This window comes from Oreochromis niloticus, linkage group LG18 (assembly GCF_001858045.2).
Source record: "Oreochromis niloticus isolate F11D_XX linkage group LG18, O_niloticus_UMD_NMBU, whole genome shotgun sequence".
Lineage (NCBI taxonomy): Eukaryota > Metazoa > Chordata > Actinopteri > Cichliformes > Cichlidae > Oreochromis > Oreochromis niloticus.
The window spans coordinates 9,086,252-9,106,328 of NC_031982.2; the positions used below are offsets into that span (position 1 = coordinate 9,086,252).

The window sequence follows — 20,077 nt, forward strand, 5'->3', positions numbered from 1 at the left end:
CTTTAGCGTCCGAGATGTAGCTCTTGGGATTTTGCTGTTTCTTTCAGCATTAAACGTCCCAGCAAATTTACCTTAGCATGAATTTCCAGCAAATTCATCCTAATGTCAGTTTGCTGGGATGTCCACTCCTTTGCACATGTGACCAATCCTTCTCACTGCAGAATGATGGACTTTGATGAACTGCAACAACAGCTTCTCTAAGCTAGTTTCTTTCCTGCTTTCTATTGTGTTAAGACACCTAGATGCACCAGAGCAGCAAACTACTAAAACTTCTGCTTTGATAGGGGTGCTCACATCTCCTGATGATCCATTAATGAAGTGCATTTTCCATTGTATGACATGCCACACTGTGTTGTTGTTCAAATTTACAGCATAATAAGCTATGAGGAACAGATAAGTTTTCATTATGCCCCGACAGGCAAAAGCGTAGAACCTTTTTCTTAAAAAAAAAACAAAAAAACAACCCATGACTGTACAAACAAATGCACGTGTGGACAGCAACTCTAGACCTGAGGTTTAAAGGGAAATAACAACCTATTCTTCCTAGACTGTCAGACTAACTCGTTTCAGTTAGGTCTGTCATCACTTTTCTTCCACGGCATGTTTACTAAAAGTGACAAAAGAAAAATGAGTAATGCTCATTGTGTTGGACCACACACCCTGCAGGTTACGCACAAAGTCACGTGACTGTTTAGTTCCAAAGTAAAAAATGTGTATGTCTCAGTGCAACGATCTGCTATGCTTAACTGATTTTCCTGGTTGGAAATGCATCATATTCTTGGAAACAGGTTCACTGAGCCACTGAACTACACATCTCACAATGAAAGACCATCAAGAGGAAAAACAAGCACTTCAAATAAATGCTACTCTCGACTGCTCCCTTGTCACAAGGGGTTGCAACGTCGGGTGGCTTTGCATGTTTGATTTGGCAGAGTTTTATGCCGGATACGCTTATTGACGCAACTTCAAAAGACAATGGCATATTTCACTGATTTAACTCTTGGGTCCAATGGCTCTGTCATGGAATCCTTACACAGTGGTGTTACACTGTTTGCTGTCAGTGAATGCAGAAAACACCCTTACTGCAACAGTACAGCTACGTACTCCAGATATAGATATATATATGTATCTTATCCTTGAGCAATAAGACTTTCAGCAAGACAATGCTAAACCCCAAATTGCATGTATAACAAGAAGATGGCTTCATACTGGAAGAATCCAGATGCTGAACTGGCCTGCCTCTAATCCTGTTCAGCAGCTATAATCAGACAAGAATGGGTAAACATTCCCCAACCAAAAGCCCAGAAACTGGTCTACTCACTTCCCAGACATCGCTGTTAAAAAAACAGAGACGATGCTACACAGTGGTAAAAATTAAATTTTTTGTCTATATTCTATTTGAATAAAATGTGGGTTTATGAGATTTTCAAATCGATGCATCCTATTTATATTTAAATTTTACATAGCGCCCCAGTTTTTTTGGAAATGGGGTTGTATATTTGGTCAAGCCACATGTTACGTTGTTGTTTTCAATTTTTTTTCTGACAAAATTCAAAATTCTTATATTTAACACAAGTAAATGTTGACAGTGTAACTTAAATCTAGTTGCAGCTTTTCTCAGCGGTGACTTTGAAGGTCTGTAGAAACTTTTTTTTAAACAATATGATGTATAAAACCTTGATGTAACAGTATAAAGAGCAGAAATAGGCGATAACCACCAATGTGGTTCTGTTTGAAGAAAGCCAAATCTATCTCCCCTAAAGCACCTAGCTGGTTTAAATAATACAAAACACAAAGGTATCAAAAAGCTACAATAACATTAAAAGCATGATATATTTTATAAGAGATCTTATTTACACCAGGGATCTATATGAGAAAAGAAAGAAAGAAAGAAAACCGCTAGTGTGTGATTTGCTTTTACTTTAGTTTTACCTTTTTTTTTTTTTAATTCTTTCAGTGAAAAGGATAAAAGTGTAACAGAAGATGGAAAATGTAGCGCGAAATCTTGGCTACTTTGTTATTTTGCATGTTAATAAGTGAGCTGTGAGCTCTGTGGATAGTCAAGCTTGGGTTTTTGGGTTTTTTTGTCTTTTTTCACTAAGCTGACCAGCTGCTCATGTTGGCCTCAAATTTAACATGTAGATATGAAATGGATAGTCACCGTTCTTAGGAAAATAGCAAATGTATTATTATACAGTACAGTTCTTTTTACTACTGTGTGTGCTTCTAGTGTAAACAAGATCACTTTTGATTTGAAAGTGAGAAGTCAAGTAAAAATTGCTAGTTCCAATATTACACTTCATTTAAAAACACACACATCAAGCAAAACAGTAGAATTTCATCACAAATTAAGCGGGAACGCATATATAGTTTTCCCTCTTGGGGCCAAGTCTAAAGCTAACTAGGAGTAGCCTTCTTTGAACAGGGATTTCTTAAAGATTAATTTCTGAGGGCGTTGTGTAATGATTAATATCTGAAAACAGTCTAGCGAACATTTGCTCATGAAGCCATTATGAGATTTTACAGCTCTCTCGGACACATGACTAACCCCAGAGTTCATACCATCTGTGTTTGGCTAATGCCAGTAATAATCGCTGCAGATTAATCATCAGCCCTTGACTGTCAAAGACGTCATAATAAAGCAACTTCTCAAAAGTGCTATTTATCAGGCATGATATAGAGCAAAGCCTGTAATCTGAATCAGTAGGGGAAGAGTGAGCTCTTTGTTGCTGGCTGAGCTCACGAGACTGTGTGCGATGGGGCCAGTTTGGTTAGCAAACCATAAATTGCAAACTCATACGGGGGAAAACTTCAATCCCGTCACGTTTCTGGAGTAAGTCGAACAGCGCAAACAGCCTGCAGTGACGCATTTGCAGCTGAGCTGATTTTTAGTATACCCCCTGCTTCTTGTTTTCTACTCGTTATGCCCCTTCACCCACTGGCTGTGGTCACGGTTGTGCTCTTTTTGTTTATTTCACCGAATTTGATATGCTACTCCCATACTGCCAGATGATTATCTCTCTCTCTCTCTTTGACCTTTACTGTGTTTTCATTCTTTTGTATCTCACTCGCAGCAACAATCTGGTGGCTCTCTTGATATGTCTTGACGCCAATGTGTGCATGTGTCACCACATCATCTTCTGTCTTGATTTTTATTGTCTTTCCCCATGTCCGTCTTGAATCCCTTTATAGAGCTATCCAGAGTGTATAAGTGCGCACTCATTTATGCTGAGCTCATGCCCAAAAAGACGCAGGTACTCTTTCTTTTCCACTACTGGGGATTTTGCCGGACTAAAAACACAGAGGGAAAACAGGAAAAATCTGTTCTCCTTTTCCGGTCAAAGAGTCAAGGAAAACGGGACAGAAAGCAGCACAAGGGAGGATATGATGGCATCTTTCATTGTGATATTGTTAATTGTTGTAGCTGCGTACTGAACAAACTCAACAATCACCATTATTTAGTGGCAGGTGTACTCCATTTTCTCTATATGCTCACTGAAAGCTGAGAGCAGCAAGAGTCCCTGGTAGGACCAGAAATACAGTATATAAACCTCCGAGCTCTGTCTCAGAGGCTTCAAATTTGTTTTTCTTGTTTTATCTTCCTCATGCGTCATAATGGAAGCCAGTGAGATAGTTTCACTCTGCACTGATTACTTGGAGGTCATGGTTTGTGAGAAATGTGGAGGAGGAAGGACAATAAGAGACTCACAGTTGTGTTGTATTTTTCCTGCTGTGGGACACTCCTCACAGCCCATCTGTGCTGATAGGAAGTAGAGCACCCATGTGTGTAGGCCCTGCTGACGTCAATTGGACTTGAAGAACCAGTGCAGCAAGAACCAATATCGACACCTCCCTCCTCTTTTTCTTTCACTTGTTGCCATCTACCTGATCTGAATCTAAACCAGTAGGTGCTTCTGTTGTTCTCACACTTTGATTTTTCCGCCATGCCTCCATAATGACACTTTACGGGAATTTTGCGCATTTACCAAGTCACGGTTTCCTCCTTGAATAACTCAAAGGCCTGCTGCTTATATTTGCATTTGTGAAAAGAGTCAAAGATAACATTTTATCCTAGCTGGGAAAACATCTAACTCAGTACTTTTATGGAAATTTAAAAGAGGAACTATATTTCCTCATGTAAATGTGTGTTGTGTGCAAAGGGACAATCTATTTGATCACTGCAGAGGCGTGAAATAAGCAGTCCACTGTATGCCACTTCCATTTCACGTGTTTGAAACCTAAACTATTATTTTTGCTAACAACTGTGCAGACTTTAGCTGCATTCAAGAATCCCCATCTGTGTAAATGCATTACAACACATGCATTGGAGAACAATTGGACATCACTGGCTGTTCCATTTCTTTTTCTTTGCTTTTTTTCAGTTCAGCATCTTTCTTTTTTGGCTCATTCAAAACTTTAACTGAGCATCATTCTGCGCAAGCATCAAAACCTGGAATTTGAAATCTCAGAAATTGCAAAAGCGATATAAACAGCACAGACAGTTAGCACTGTATGTGTGTTGCAGGGTGCAACATTTCCCAGAATCATTCATTCTGATAAGGGTGATAATGAACTCCCCTTTCTTTCTTTAACAGAAGGCTTAATCACTCACCTGACAGGCATACTTTGGTGACATGGGGCTGATTTGTAGCTGGAGACCTCCTGCAAAAGAGAAATAATTTACAAAGTTTTAAAAACTGGGAGCCTGGACAAATGGTTCCATCATTTATTTATTTATTTATTTCATTTGGTTCCAGTCGGTCTTTGTTGCCATAGCATAAACACAAAACAGCTCCCTTGGTTCTCTGAACAGGTCTCAGGCTTGCGGTGACCCTTTTCTCTGAGGTCAGATTGACTTAGTGTGCACCTCTGGCAAATGTGATGCAACTACAACCACTGACCCAATTCAGTGATCACTGGAAACCTGCGAGCACTTCCATGTAAAAGATGAGGTTAGTGCCTCTCATAACAAAAAACAGAATTGAAATGTCACTGTGTCCAGTTTTGTGTCACCAGCAAAAGGCTCTTGAGATATGTGAATTTATATTTGCGAGACTTCTTCACAAGCCCACAGCATTATAAAAGTTTCTGAATCTTTGGTGCCCCCAAGTGGAGCATGCTGGCATCTCCAACCATTGACAAAACAGACACTTATGAGCCACAACATTAAAACTACCGACAGGTGAAGTGACAAACACTGATTATCTTCTTATCTGCTGCCTTCTACAAAACACCACATGGCACAATCAGAAGTCCCAGTCTGATTTTAATGGTATGGCTTACTGGTGTATCTCCAAAAACTAAAATCCACATGCAGATTTTTCCTTAATAAAAAATAAATATTAAATTGTGGATCATAAAAACTCTAAGTACAGAAACTAATAATGATCCCACTTACTTATTAGATGCACACTGTACATTTGTCAAGGTGGTGAAGTTGTTCCTAACAGTCCGAAGACTTGCCAGAACCTAAAGAGAAGATCAAAAGACTGATGTAAGAGAAAGAATGCGCAAAAAGTAAAAGTGAAATTTAAAACAAGAGACTATTTTGCATGAAAATAAAATAGTGTGAAAAATGTTTAAGGACTATAATTTACCTCTCACAGGAGAGCATGGAGAATAACCTTTGCTACTGACTTTACCATGTGTTTAAAAGAGAAGTGTTTTAAAGAATTGTGATTCGTTTATTTTATGACTATTTTGGGGCAAATTACTGTTTTTAATAATGTAATTAAATAATATGGCACTAAATATCTCTATATTATTTCTACATTTCTATACTGTTTGTCTGCAGAAGATTTCTGCGATGAAGCTGAAATCTGAGTGTGGAGTTCTTCTCCCAAGCCGATGTTGTTATATCACCTCATTGCCACCAGTTCAATATGGCTCCATGGGACATTTAGATTAAAAAGTTATTGGGAGAAATTGTGTTTTATATTCTGAGATAATTGGTGCTCTTTGTACTTGATCTATGGAGCTATAACAAGCTCTTACCTGGGCAAACGGTGTCACAATCAAGTCTTCTCCATGTCTGAAAAATGAGAGTAATGAAAGCAAAGCCTGTTACACAAACAGACAAACAAATAGCTAACTGACCACTGAGTGTAATGTGACAATGCTGTGATTAAAACCACTCACAATTCTCCAACGATGGAAGAATTTCGGGATAAGGATTTTGGTGATAGCTCATAGTCGCTGTCAGAGCGGTACAGGAAGGACTCTCGCCGCTGGCCGTAAGCTGCCATATTGGGATGAAGAACCAGACCTGAACCTGGGGATGCCTGAGGGTCTGATGGGCTGCAGCACACTGATGGGCCATTCTCCCCTTCAAAACTAAAAGAAAGTGAAAAAACAATCAGGGGGGGAAAAGAAGAAAATATCAAGATGTGATTCATTACAACGCAAAGCAAGTTCTTAAATCTATTAGTTTTAAAAGCATAAGCCAAAGTCTGATTGATCATCAATCTTGTCATTTAAATTTAACTTTTAAATCATCATCGTCATCTTGAAAATACCTTCCGTAATCTACCTGTAAGTACTGGCTTGCACAACATGTTGACAAATCCTATCCAGGAAGTAGATTATTGCATGAGTCCTAAAATAATTACTCATCCATTCATCCACAGCTGAAGAAAAAACTATAACACTCATTAAATAAGTATGCTTTACTGTCTGTACAAGCAGGGCTGGCTTTACTGTAATCTGCTTGTCTGGTTTGTTTCTTACTGGAACACTGACAATTCCATTCAAACCCAGCAGTTAGGAAATGACATACAAAGAGTGACCAGCTCCCTGCTGTGTGATTCAAGGCACATTTTTGCTTTTTTACTAACTACGTTTTCTTTTACAGTAACTGATGCACTCACAAGCATCTGCCTACATGTTGATTACCTTCCCTCATTGTTTAAGATGAATGTATTTGAACACTAAAATTGAACTAATGATAATAAACTTATTTAAAAGGAAGACAATATAATATTGTAGAATTTATGGCCTTTCTTAGCATTCTTAGCTGACACATAAAAAAATGCAGCTTTCCTCCATAATTGTTTGATCAATAAAAACCACCACAGATGCACACAGAGACATAATCTGTTTGTCACCACAGAGTTTGTGCAGAGGACAGGGACGAGCTATTGTGTAACCAGATGATTGGGTCAGATGGACAGGAGTTTAGAGGTGCAAGGTCAAACTGTCAGGGCCCAGCAGGAATAGCAGATGCCACAAACCATGAAATGGAAAAATAACTCAGAGTCCTTAGCTTGATTACCATTTACACACAAAAATGGGTACTTCATTTTATTAGAAGTGCCACTTCATGTTTTCTCCACGTTAAAGCCCGCCTCTTTAATTTCTCCTACATGTGGGATTAACTAGGCGCGTGTCCCACTGAGACACTCAGTCCCACACCTCTGCCAGAGAAGCTCAGATTAATGTGAGAACTCTGATTACACACATGCAGGAAGACCAGCGTCATCTGTGTTGTGCTTTGCGTCATTCAGTTTCACCAAACAACATATTTTAACTACAGGGATCTAATCCCACAGTGTGAAACCAATCAAGAAACCACAGCATATGAACGCAATTTCTGTAGATTCGGATCAACTGCAGAACTTTCAGTAAACATGCAGTACAGTGGAAATGAAAAATAAGGTTAAAAAAAAAAAGAGCATCATGTTAAAATCTACCAATGAAGTTATTTTTCTAAAATATTGACATGTAGAGTGAAAAAAGGACTCATATACATATAAAATACTATAATGCAATAAAAAAAGAGAGAAAACTACTGAAACATCACCTTGGAGCTGAGAGGTGTGCTCTGTTGACAACTTCCTCACTGAAGTCAAAATGTCCAGCTCTGCACCTAGGAGACCTTCGAAACATTTTTCTATCTCTTCCACTTCCACATCGAGCAACATAAAACAGTGACACTGTGTCTGCTCACTCATACACACACACACACACACACACACACACACACACTTTTATAGCCTCCCTTTTCTGTCCAGTAGCAGCCCACGTGCTGGAATAACGTAGGCTTGGCAGATGCTAACATGCAGATCTGGGCTGAAGCGCAGGAAAAACGCACCAGCAGTCGCTCTGTTTATCTGGCCGCCTGTCCTTTATCCCTCTGTATTAAAACACAGCGCCGACAAGACTTTACAGTGGGACGTCGGGATTAAGTGGAAAATCCAGATCGTCATTTATTTGCCAACTTTGGAGATTATAGTTAATGTGCATTTAATGTACACTGTATATATTTCCCCAGATGAGAAAAAAACACATCTGTGTGTTAAGAGACAGTACAGTGACTGTGTGGTGTAAAATAAAGAGGAAAACTAGCAGGAGGTTTCTGATGCTGTGATGTGTTATTAAAGCTGCAATATGGCTGTGCTCTTCTTCTGATTGCAGACAATGTATTATTAGAAATTCTCTGGTACTTAGCTACTGTTTATAAAACTCAATGTCCATAACAGTAGTTGATTTCTGTGATTAGGCTGAAGGTCTGTTGACTTGGTTGACATGTGGAAGACTGAGGAGAACCAGAGCTTAACTAAAAGCCTTCCATATACAGTATATACAGCGGGGTCACAGTTCCACGTAGGCCTGGAAATCGTCAGGAAATCTGATGCTTGGATTAACATTTAAAACCACCAGAGATTATGAGGGGTACAATGAAGGAACGGTTATTTACAGACTATTAATCAAATCAAAGATAAGACAATGTCAGATTTTAACTTACATGTCGCTGCCTGGTACAGCAAAACATTGCTCACTAAGCAGCCCTGTGGTAGTGGGACTTGGATCATAAGTAGGTGAAAGTGTCAATTCTAGTTGCATGATAAGCAGACGTATCTAAAGAAAAATCAGACAGGCCAGAAGTAATCACGCTATCGGCAGATTGATATGTTGGGTTTTTTCACTTAGACATGAAAGTTAGAAGTTAATTTTATCAAAGATAGAGGGTCCCAAAAAGAAAACAGAAAAAGAAAAGTACTGTCAAAAGATGGCCTGTCGCTAAATGGCTTCTCAGGAGAAAAAACAAGGCTAAACTCTTTGGACTGGATAAAACCATTACCAATGTTTCACAACTGACGATTGAGGGAAAAAAAACCCTGTTTTCTGATGAATCCAAGTTTGTGGCATTAACAGAAGGATTTATTTAAGAAGGGAAACAAAGGGTAGAATCGTGCCGTAGTCTATAAGAACAACATGGGTTAGCCACACACATTAATGTAAGTAGATCCCAGAGGAGAAAGTCCCAGCACGCTGCTTTGCTCAGCGTGTACTTTTAAAAATATTTTAAGAACTAAAACGTTTGTGATGAAATCACGCCCCAGGGGTGAATTTCATCATCTGAGTATTTCAACACGCTGTACGTACAGCACAGGGATGTCTGCCAATCGCTTTGGTCCTAGAATCGCAAATGGCTTTCCAGAGGTGTCTCACACTTTTATCGTAATAAAGTGTTTGCTGTGTGTTTTATTGGAAGCTCGCAGTGACAACCCCACGATATTGGGCTATATAAATAAACTTTACCTTACGTAAGGTATGACATAAAGGGGACTGTTTCCTGCTAATATCCTTTTTTTTATGTGTTATTTCAGGGTCTTTTTCCAAGGCATCTTTCCACACCAATGAATTATTTTTAAAAAATGAGTCCCCTGGGCTCTAACTCATCCTGGAGCAGGGACATTTTTGACAACCTGAAATAAACTACTTCTAAATAAGGGTCCGCCTGAGTTACTAAATAAATCCACAATCCCAACTACCTGCTGTAGCTCTTCAAAAACACAATACAGCTGACAAGCAAACCCACTACTTGAGTTTCGATCCTCTATTTTATTTATTTCCTTCTCTCTTTAACACCCCCAAAAGAATATCCTTACCATGCGCTGGCTACAGTGAAGCGTCTGTATCGATGAAGACGTCTGATCGTTGCCTGCTTGCCTGAGGACCTTGGTGAGAGTTTCTGGCCAGAATGACTAGAAGTAACACTGCAACAGTCTGCCTGGCCCAACCCGACCCCTTTGAATTCTCCACTAGTTTCCATTAAAGAGTCCGCTTTACAACCGAGTCTGATGCCGGACAAGACTGCACTAAAATATTCACTCACAAACTGAAATAAATATGGCTGAACTTATGATTCATTTTTATTGGTTGATATCATCCAGACAGTCCCCCACTGCATTATTTATAATGCTAATCAATATGAACAGAAGCCTTATCAACAAGCTGACTGGCTACTCAAAAGCAGCTGGAAAACAAAGCAAAAAGTTATGGGGCGTCTCCAGTGTTGTGCAATAAACAGAGCAAAAGTTTCTGTGCTCCTGACCTGTAATCCAGATAAATCCAACCCATGTTTTTCAAAAGCACGAGGACATAGTATAAGTCTTATACAGATGAAAGCAACAAAAAATACAACGGAAAACAGATCAAATAGATTCAAAAGCTCTCAAAAGAGAAAGTAGTTTGTTGGGATGAATCATAATTGCTCAACGAAATAATACGTAAGGGAAACTGCTATTCAGCAACTTCAAGTGTTTGCATGTTCTTCCCGTGTCTGTGTGGGTTTTTTTGGGGAACTCTAGCTTCCTCCCGCATTCAATGCACATGAATCTTAGTTTGACTGGTGATTCTAAATTTGCCGTAACATGAATGTGTTGTCTGCCTCTTTGTGTTGTCACTGCGATAGACACATGAGCTGTCAAGTATGTACCCTGCCTTTCACCCTATGACAGCTCAAATCAGGTCCTGCCACCCAGTGACTCTGAATTGGACAAACAGTTCAGAATCAGAATACTTTATTATTCCCTGAGGAAATGATGTGGATTGAGGTGCCCCTCTTATCATACTTACAGGTATATTATATAGTTTGAAAAAAAAAATGGATAGACCAGCAGTCTGTTATTGTTCCTCTGCCTAGAAACTAAAAACAACACTGCAGTTAAACAACTGCCCCCTTAAAAATGAGAAAACTCTGTGTTCTGTCACAAGGGGACAGGGTTAAAAATAAAAAACAGAAGAAGAAGAAGACGAAGAAACCAAGGTGCTGAAGACTGCTGGGAGCTGAAAAAAAAAATCATAAATGCCAACTTTGTTGCTTGTTTGCAAATCTAATGTCAGATCTAGATGGGAGAAAACACCGGCCTCCCGCTGTTACCCGGTACACAAGCTGTGCTGCTTTTCTCAAATTACTACATTATTACTGCAGCACAACAAAAGCACAAATGCAGAGAAGTACATGGAAAAAAAATCTGCCCAAACGTGCGCAGCATCGGTGCCGCCTTATAAAGCGTTTGAGCACGTCAATGTGTTTATCACAGCCTCACCTGTCAGGGTCAGCCTGTGTGATGTCAATGCGAGGCAGAGAGGCGATGGGCAGGCTCGTAGGTCTGGTATGGGTCCCGGGATCTTCTTCTGGTGTGAGCGGCCTTCCCCTTTCCCTCTCCTTCTCCGCCTGTCGCCATGACAACGGAGGCAGCTGCAGATTGCCAGAAAACCGCCTGTGGACTTTGCACACCTCCACCCCGAGAGTGTTGCCTGCAGAAAACTGTCCCACAGGAGGCTCCTTATTTTCCTGACAGAAAGGAGATAATGATTGATTAGCTTTGATACGAAATTGTCTCAGAAAAAGAAAATCGGTAAGGGAAAATGTTAAAGGAGTAAAAATGCACATAGCACATAACAAATACTATAAATAAGAGGATAAAATGTAAAACCATGGGGGAAAAACATGATTTAAAACATAAAAATGGATAGATGAAATTAACACCTTGAAGTTTTATGCATTCACAGGCCAGTGAAACTCTACTTTACATCCACGTCTTACCTTTCTATGTAAATATCCTTCTTATTAGACATTTTGTCAAAATTTGCACATGTAGTGTGAGTTGTGGCCAAAAATATATTTTGTGACCTCTGACCACTAAATTATAATCGCATCATCCTTCAGCCAACAAACATTTGCACTTAATTCATGTGAATTCAAGCCTCAGGTTTTTTCGGTCAACTGCAAAACCTAAGGCTTCCAGCTACGGTTGGAAATGCAAAAATAAATAAATAAATAAATAATAATAAATAAAAAGTGCCAGCTTCTATGTCGATGAAGCTGTGCAGAGTGTAAATATTGTATGTTTAGTGCGCCTTCTTTAGCATGAAGGTTCCAGTATGGATCACAGAGTGACTCATTGAAATGATGGGTTGTAAACAAGTCAGCGTACTGAGGAAACAGAAATGGGCTGCCAGAGCTCATTCTGCATATATAAAACAGTTTATGTTCACAGCATGCAAGAAGAAATTAAACACGTCAAAGATTTCATGCAGACAAGCAGCATATGAAGCACAATAACAATGAGAGGGGGAAAGGACGGGGACTGAAGAATTCCTAGAATGAGTCTGAGGCTATCGAGAAATGATTTGGTTTATTATGTCAATGTGGCCACAGGAGGCTAGACAGACAAGAAGAGTGAGAAATACAGAAGCTGACAGCTAGTGTGAAAAGGAAAGAGCGTGAAGCTACAGTCTAACCTCCCTGTGATCCAGACAGAAAGCTTACCACTGTTTAACAACAACAACAAGGCTCTTTAACCCAGTCAGTATCTGATATCTGAGGCAAATACTCTTATGTTGTTCTGCAGTGTATTTTCTAATGTAAACACTTGATATAAACAACAGTCTTAGTATAGATTTTTTAAGACAGCTGTGAACACATGGAACAACTTGAATAATGAACTTAGTGCTCTCTAGTGGACAAGCCATGCAATGATTCATTCAAATAAACCTATTTCACAGACACCACTTAGAAATGAAACTGGGGTTAAAAAAGTAGTGAGGGCCAGAATTGTTTGTCTTAATGTATCACATTTAAATTACAGCACTTCTGATCCAATGACCCAAAGAAAAGGCTACACTTCTGCAGAAACCAAGTCCTAGAGTTGCAATATAATCAAAACCAGAAAACTGTAATGAATTTATTCTGTACACATCCCCATTCTGAAATACAGAAGACAGATGCTGACATAAAAATAACAAAATAAAAAAATTATTCACTTGAAATTAAAACAGCACAAAGTAAAAGTTACTTACTCGATTGCTGTGGCTCTACTGTGCTTCTGATTCACTACTCATGCCTAAATCAATCAAATATCATTACACACTGATTCACCTCTCATTTTGAAAAAATAAAATAAAATAAAATAAAAATGTAGATCCAGACTTTAGTGATATTATAGTTGGTTAAGGCATTAAAGACATTAATGAAGATTCTTTACATGATATTTTATTAATTGCATGGCAACACTGGGAGTTTAATCTTTGTATAGTATCACATTTAAGTCACAGTGTAATAAAGAGCCAAAAACACAGGATCAAAATTGGGAAGCACATTTGATTACCACAATAAGGAATAATTATATGGTAACTTTCAAAAACATAATTATGCTCTCAATATTTGGATTAATAAAAAGTAATAGGATAACATTAATATGCTAACTAGATAACAGCAATATTTCAAAAAGTAAGGAAAATTGTGTTTAATCAATTATTTCACCAAATCTGATACCGTTGGAAATCCTGTTCATTTCCCCTAAAATGTCCCACATTTGTAAGGAAAATGCATCTGTGGGTGGAGCAGCAGAGTTCAATATGTGGATGGCGCCCATGAAAAACTTGACAAATCTTCTCTGTCAATCTCGAAATGACCACTGAGAAAAACATTCCAGGTAATACGGTTATCCAGTTACAGCAGTGATTCTTCACTGGTGTATGGAAAGCACATGGTAAACTGAACTGAGTGCTCAAACGGATAGATGTTTGGACAACATATAGATATTTGACTGACAGTGTACACAGGCTGGTGTCTGTCTAACGGGAGAAGTGAGAGAAAGATTATGTCATCCCATTTCCTCTTTCCAATCAATGTGACTGACAAGTAATAGCAGGGAAGTACCCTGCAAGACATAAATGAGAGATAACTGCAAAAAAGATGAGAACAGGAAAGGAAAAGACTCCGAATGACAGAGTGAACACGAGATGGTTGAAGAAACCAATGCAGAGATGGGAGTGTGCTGTCCTTTCTGATTGTCAGTAAACACACTGCTCTTCACTCCCCGGCTCGTTCTGTGCAATTTGCCTGACATATTGCTCCTGTCTTTTTAAAGATATATTCTTCCTCTCCCAGGAAAATGGGTGAAAATTAAATCTGGCAAAACATAAACTGTCCAGAGAACCAATCGAAGTCTGTTTCCATTTACTAAACCACTTGTCAAGCAGAGAACTAAATAGTCTCCTGTCAATATGTCAGTGTTATTGGGTAAATTATTTATTATTTGTTTATTGATTGCATCTGTTGTCTCGCTATGTAATTCTATTTCTCCACTGATCACTTGCCCATGGCATCAGGAAGAAAGTATAAGGCCAATTCACCTTGTACATAAAGTATAAGCCAGGGGTCGAAACATTAGTAAACCTGGATTTGTAATGTGTGTCAGAACATGGTCATAAAAGGAAAGGAACTAAGATGAAAGGAAAACAACAGAAACTCAAACGGAGGTAGTGTAGCTGCACAGAGTCAAACAGAGGTGGAGTGGGTGTTTTCTCCAGGAAGATGAAAGGCCTTTCTTGGCTGCAGAGCTGAAACAGCTCCAGTGTTTTGTGGGGCACTTCCAAAAAGCCTTTTTGAGAAAGGCGATCATAAATGAGACGGCTTTAGGAGTGAAGCTCCAACAGCATGGCTTTATGTAGTGACTGAATTATTAAACCTTTCAGCAAAGACGGGAAAAATGACTCGTGCTTTAATTATGTAAGTGCTACAGAATCTAAAAGAAAGGTAGGACACATCAAACACTGTCGCATAGCGAATTCATGCTTAATGAGCTATTAATCTTCTCTGTGAAGCAAACAAAAACCTCAAGCTTGAAAATGAACAAAATTAACACACACATATGGTGGATAAAAAGAAATAAACAAATCTCTTTAAATAAAGTAATCTCTGTTACACTTTCAAAACTACCGAATGCCAACATGTGAGTCATTTAGGGAACACTACAGCAGCCCACTGCCACAGCCAAATTCTCACATAGTGGGAAACACTGCAGTGCACAGTTATAAAAAGCAGTGTAAGTAATGACTGAAAAAACAGAACAACTAAAGAAAAAATATTTAAGGCACACCAATGTACTATGTAGTATATCCAGTGACCAGCCAGTTTATTAGGTACACCTTACTAGTATCAGTTTGGAACCCCTTTTGTCAAAGGTGCTTTACTTCAAAGAGGTGCTGGACAACACATTACAATACTGGTACCATATGATACTGAAATCAACTTTCTTTTCCATTCAGAGCTTCAGTAGGACGCCTTCACCATGCACCGAATGTATTGAGTTACTGCCATGTAATTGGCTGATTAGATATTTGCCCTAACAAACTGTAGCAAGGGAAAGAAATGGCTGACATCATAAGGTTCAGAAAAGAGAGCTCTATTATGAAGCTATCAAAAATGTGACCACCATTACCAAAACAAATGTTTGCATTACAGTAAAAATACAAAAAAAGTAAAAAATGTTATATATCTTGTCATGATTAACCATCATGTTACATTACACTGGATATTTCCTTCAGCTAAGAAGCAAACACAGCACAGAAATGCTTTGCATTAGGCAGGCAATAAATTTAAATAAGAAATACATTTTTGCAAAGCGTAATAAATTCTAAAGGGGATAGAGGGTGATAAAGGCCAGTCACAGCAGGAAAACTTTCATCATCCAGGATTTTACTTGGCCTCTGTGCTCCTGTTGGACAATGTCAGTGTAAATGAACTGGCCTGCCTGCCCAGTCATAAACACCACTGACACAGAGGAGAAGCAGATGGGCCTCTCTGTCAGATCCTTGTCCTTCCTCCTCTTATCCATGTTTCCATTCAGTCTATGCCCTGAATGTTTCCTAGTGTGAGCTGTACTTTAACACGTTCATCCTCGGCCCACTCTGCCTCTTGCTTCTAAAGTCACTCCTCAAATCTCGATCTCCATCTTCACTTTCTCGTACACACACAAATCATGAACACACGCACAAACACACACACCATCTCCATCTCTGCGGTGTATTCTACCAGATAGCAGTCTCTTGTGTACAGTACAGTCATCTGTTTGTGAGTCACTGACCACCACACAGACATACTGCAGTATGTTTTCCTGCTAGAGCTCAATCTACCTTTATTCAGAAGGAAACACAAGGAAGACAAATATTATAAAATATATGGAAAGTGCACAAATACGGAACCAGAAACCTTAATAGTGAGGCACAGAATTTCAGATAAAGGAAATTACATATTGCAGGCTATTGAATGCATGGACGGACTCATGATTTAGCAGATGGTTGGTGGGAAAAAATCAGCACTTACATCACCTGGTGTTACTCCATGCGCACTCCTACTTTTCTTCATCCTGAGGGATGCGCAGCCAGACTCTCCGTCTCTGTGTCAGATCCTCCAAAAATTCAGTTCTTTCCTGCGTCCTGTGCTGTGGGCAGCTTCACCAGTACGCCTGCACACGTGAAGCAGGGAGGGTGTGGGTAACAATGTTAAAGTAGCAAATTCCAAAAGTTATTCTGCCTCAATCATAGTAAATCTGTCTGCATTTGATGTCAGACTTGCTTTAGCCTTGCATCAGACTTGAACAGTTTTGACCGGCTATATGGTGTACATGCAGTGAATAATTTGATACAAAGAAACAACACTGCATGAGCTGTGATACACTACTTTTCTCTATGCATTTACATATCAGTGATTTACAAATGCCATCATTTGGATAAAAAGCATATAAAAGGTAATATAACTTAAAGGCAGTAAAAACCCTTCAGAAAAGTGTAAAACACAACTGGAAATCTTAGCATACTTTCAGTGTTAACACTAAAGCAACCATAATCACTTTTACAAGCATTCTATCTACGCCAGCAGTGTGGCTTAGAGAGGCAATGCCATTGTGTTAGCCTTAGTTAGTCATTGTGGATCAGAATGAAATACAATTATTTGTTGCCATCAAATTTTCTACAGACATTCTTGGTCTCAAGAAATAAAGCCTAGGGCTTTTTTTCGAATGGTCATAATGAAAGTGACATTCCTTACTGTAAGTGAAATATCTTTGACAACTATTGGATGGATGGACACAGAATGTGATCATGGCTTTGTTCTGATCTCTTGCTGATCACATAATCTGTATCATGTGCCCCTCTTAGTCTTGTATTTCTTAAAACCGCACACAAGCCTCTTAAATATGAAGCGTTTAAACAAGCACTACTGTAAAAAAAAAAAGGTGTTGTTGAAAAAAAAGAACCACGGTTTGTTTTTTATAGTATGGTAAGAATTACTCATTAGTTAGGGTTGTGATACATACAGTTGTGCCTGAAGGCTTTTTAGTGAGATGCTGCTCACTGCAGAGCCCAGGACTCTTTGTTGGAAAGTCTTTCACACACAAGCTAATGTAGTGAAACGGTATATTTTCCAAATCAAGTAGATTTAAAGTTTCACACAGGATTTGAACCCCAGTTTGTTGGGTGAACGCACTGATTAAGCCATTCATTTCCCGCATCATACCAATAATTTGTACCTTGTCGCTCTTTACACTACCTCATCTAACTTTCATCTAACTGAAAGCAGAATGAAGGATTTTGAAAATGATGGTGGTGTCGCAAAGGCATGATGATGGTGTGATCGTATGCCAGCATCTATGGAGGTCCTAACATTCTGACCTCAACAATGAACAATATACACTTTTATGCCCATTAGGTTAAAGTCCCTAGCTGTCTCATAAAGGACATGCATTGCTGTTAGCAAATGAGTGGCACCCGACTTGGTCTAGAGAGCTGGCCTAGGTCAAGCTCCACTCATTTGGCTTTGTAGTAAGTATCACTTTGACTGCTTGCTTTTAACCCAGTTCCAGTTTCTGCCAGCTTCTCTGAATGTAGTGACTGCACACTCATCAATTATAGAATGACCGCAGCTGGTGGAAAATCACCGCAAGGCAGGAATGACTGACTAATCAATGTGACAGACATAAATCAATGTTTTCCATGTCATGATTGATCCCCACAGTGTGGCACCCACATTAACCTGAATTTGGCTGGCACTGTGTCCTTGTGTTAATGTCTGTGTAGGACTGCTGGGAGACTGCCGTCGGTGCTCTCCAGCTGCTGCCAAGTTAAATGGCATGAAAAGAAAATTTCCAAACCACAAACAGTTTAACCTTGCTAATAGATGTTCAAAACAATCACCTAGTGTATGTGTGGTGTGAAAGTGACTTCAAACTGCCCTCCCAATGAAAAAGTGACTGTTCCATATAAAGCGCTCTGCTTTTTTACTACAAACTGATAGTTGTTTAAAAACTACGCCACTTGTAGATCATTTTCTGAAAAGTGGAACAATTAATTCAAATAATTTTGAGAGCTTTTTAAATCCTCAGCAAGACACCTTGGGTATCCACAACCTTTTCTTCTGAAGTGTTCTTTTCTTTAGATATTTCTTTAATTTATTTTAACTATAGCATTAACTTATAAAAAATTAATTTTAACCGTGGCACTGGTTCAAACAGTGTGCAAATATGTTGTAAAAGTTTCATATGATTTACTTTTTTTCGCAACTGTAAACAATTACACTAAAAATAATAACAGAAATGGAAAAGTACAAAGATGAATGTAAAATAAACCAGCCACCAAACTGATATGTTTATGATAACCTTTGATACAGAAATCCTGAAAACACTACAGTACTTGCTTTAGGTGATGTATGCAGCTGCAATTCTTCTGACAGGAGCAACATGCTGATCTATCCTTGTGTGGGGAAAGAAATGCCCACAATCATGGGAAAAACAACACACTGAAAACGGCAACTAGTGCAGCTGGGACTGTGACATTTCTTTTTAAGACTCTAAGAGTCAGTCATTTTTATATAGTTTAAAATAACAGAATAATTTCCACAAATTTAAAACATATTTGAACATTTTTCAGCCCATTTAATTATAAAAACCTTAATCTGTAGTACTAATGCAAGGAAAAGCAATAATATTAGTCTAAGGAGTTCTTAGTGTTATTGGCTTTGTGTCACAATTTTGGGATGTGTGATAAATTTCGCTGAACTATTTTCTAACAACTACCCAATAAAATATTTTTCAAGATGACTAAGGCTGAGACTTCACTAGCACTTATAATGTTTAATGGAAAAACCATTATCAAAGGCAAAGTTGCTGGGTTTTTTTTAAAGTAAGTGCTAACCTATAATTGCCCCAATTATTAAAATTTCCAAAATTTCACATAAGTTATGTGTTTGGAATGTTCTTTCTTTATTATTAATAAACGTATCATTAACAACAAGCTACATTTTTGCCAATTATTTACTTCAAAAGCGACACCTACGCCAGGAAGAAAACACTGTAAGAGTATCCTTAAAGGTATATATTCCCATGCCCTGACATAAAGGTCATGCTGTTACAGATTATCAGCCTGACCTGACCTGAAAGCCAAGGACTATTGTAGTGAAAAAGGACTGCAGATGGTGAAAGGTTATGCAGAATCATGCCATATAAGTCCAGCAATGATAGACGTTATCCTAAAATAGTTTTAAAGCTTTAACACTATTGGGAAAATTAATCAAAGGAAAAGATGACTGTGTCCTTGCTTCATCAGAGATGCTGAGAAGCATGTGCTCAGTGTACAACATGCCCAAAAGTCCCAATTTAGTGTAAGTGTATAGATGTAATACATTTTTTAAACAAGGAGTTATGGGAGTTGGCAGTCTCTATGAGACCACTTATTGTGAATTTAGATAGCATACACTGTTTAATTATTTGTTTCTATGCCTCTGAGGCTACAATTTGAAAGCTGTGGCATTTCCAACTGTTCCAACTTTTACTGAGGTAAAACAGCAAAGTTATAATTTGCTTTCTATTATGGTGTTTTGTCAAAGTTTGGTTTAGTTTCCGTTTTAGTTCATTATAGTTCAGACAATATTTTAAGGAGATCAGTAGATTGACAACTGAGGCTCACTGTCAACAAGGAGCCATTATATAGATGTACTACTGTTAAAAAA

At 38.6% G+C, this 20,077-nt stretch overlaps 1 protein-coding gene across 2 annotated transcripts in view; it reads right to left on the minus strand.

Moving 5' to 3' along the window:
- The window catches only part of LOC100690322 (cAMP-specific 3',5'-cyclic phosphodiesterase 4B), a 45,896-nt gene that overhangs the window by 18,417 nt on the left and 7,402 nt on the right, over positions 1–20,077 (minus strand). Inside the window, exons 3-8 of one of the 2 annotated variants that reach the window (XM_005458065.4) lie at positions 16,400–16,541; positions 11,334–11,581; positions 6,139–6,333; positions 5,995–6,031; positions 5,399–5,469; positions 4,613–4,662 (exon numbers count right to left, since the gene is read on the minus strand). In XM_005458065.4, the coding sequence (XP_005458122.1) occupies positions 4,613–4,662; positions 5,399–5,469; positions 5,995–6,031; positions 6,139–6,333; positions 11,334–11,581; positions 16,400–16,441 (643 nt within the window). In that variant the 5' untranslated portion in view covers positions 16,442–16,541. Of the gene's footprint in view, positions 1–4,612; positions 4,663–5,398; positions 5,470–5,994; positions 6,032–6,138; positions 6,334–7,798; positions 8,838–11,333; positions 11,582–16,399; positions 16,542–20,077 lie in introns of those variants that run through there. The other variant, XM_019347458.2, reaches the window with a different exon arrangement.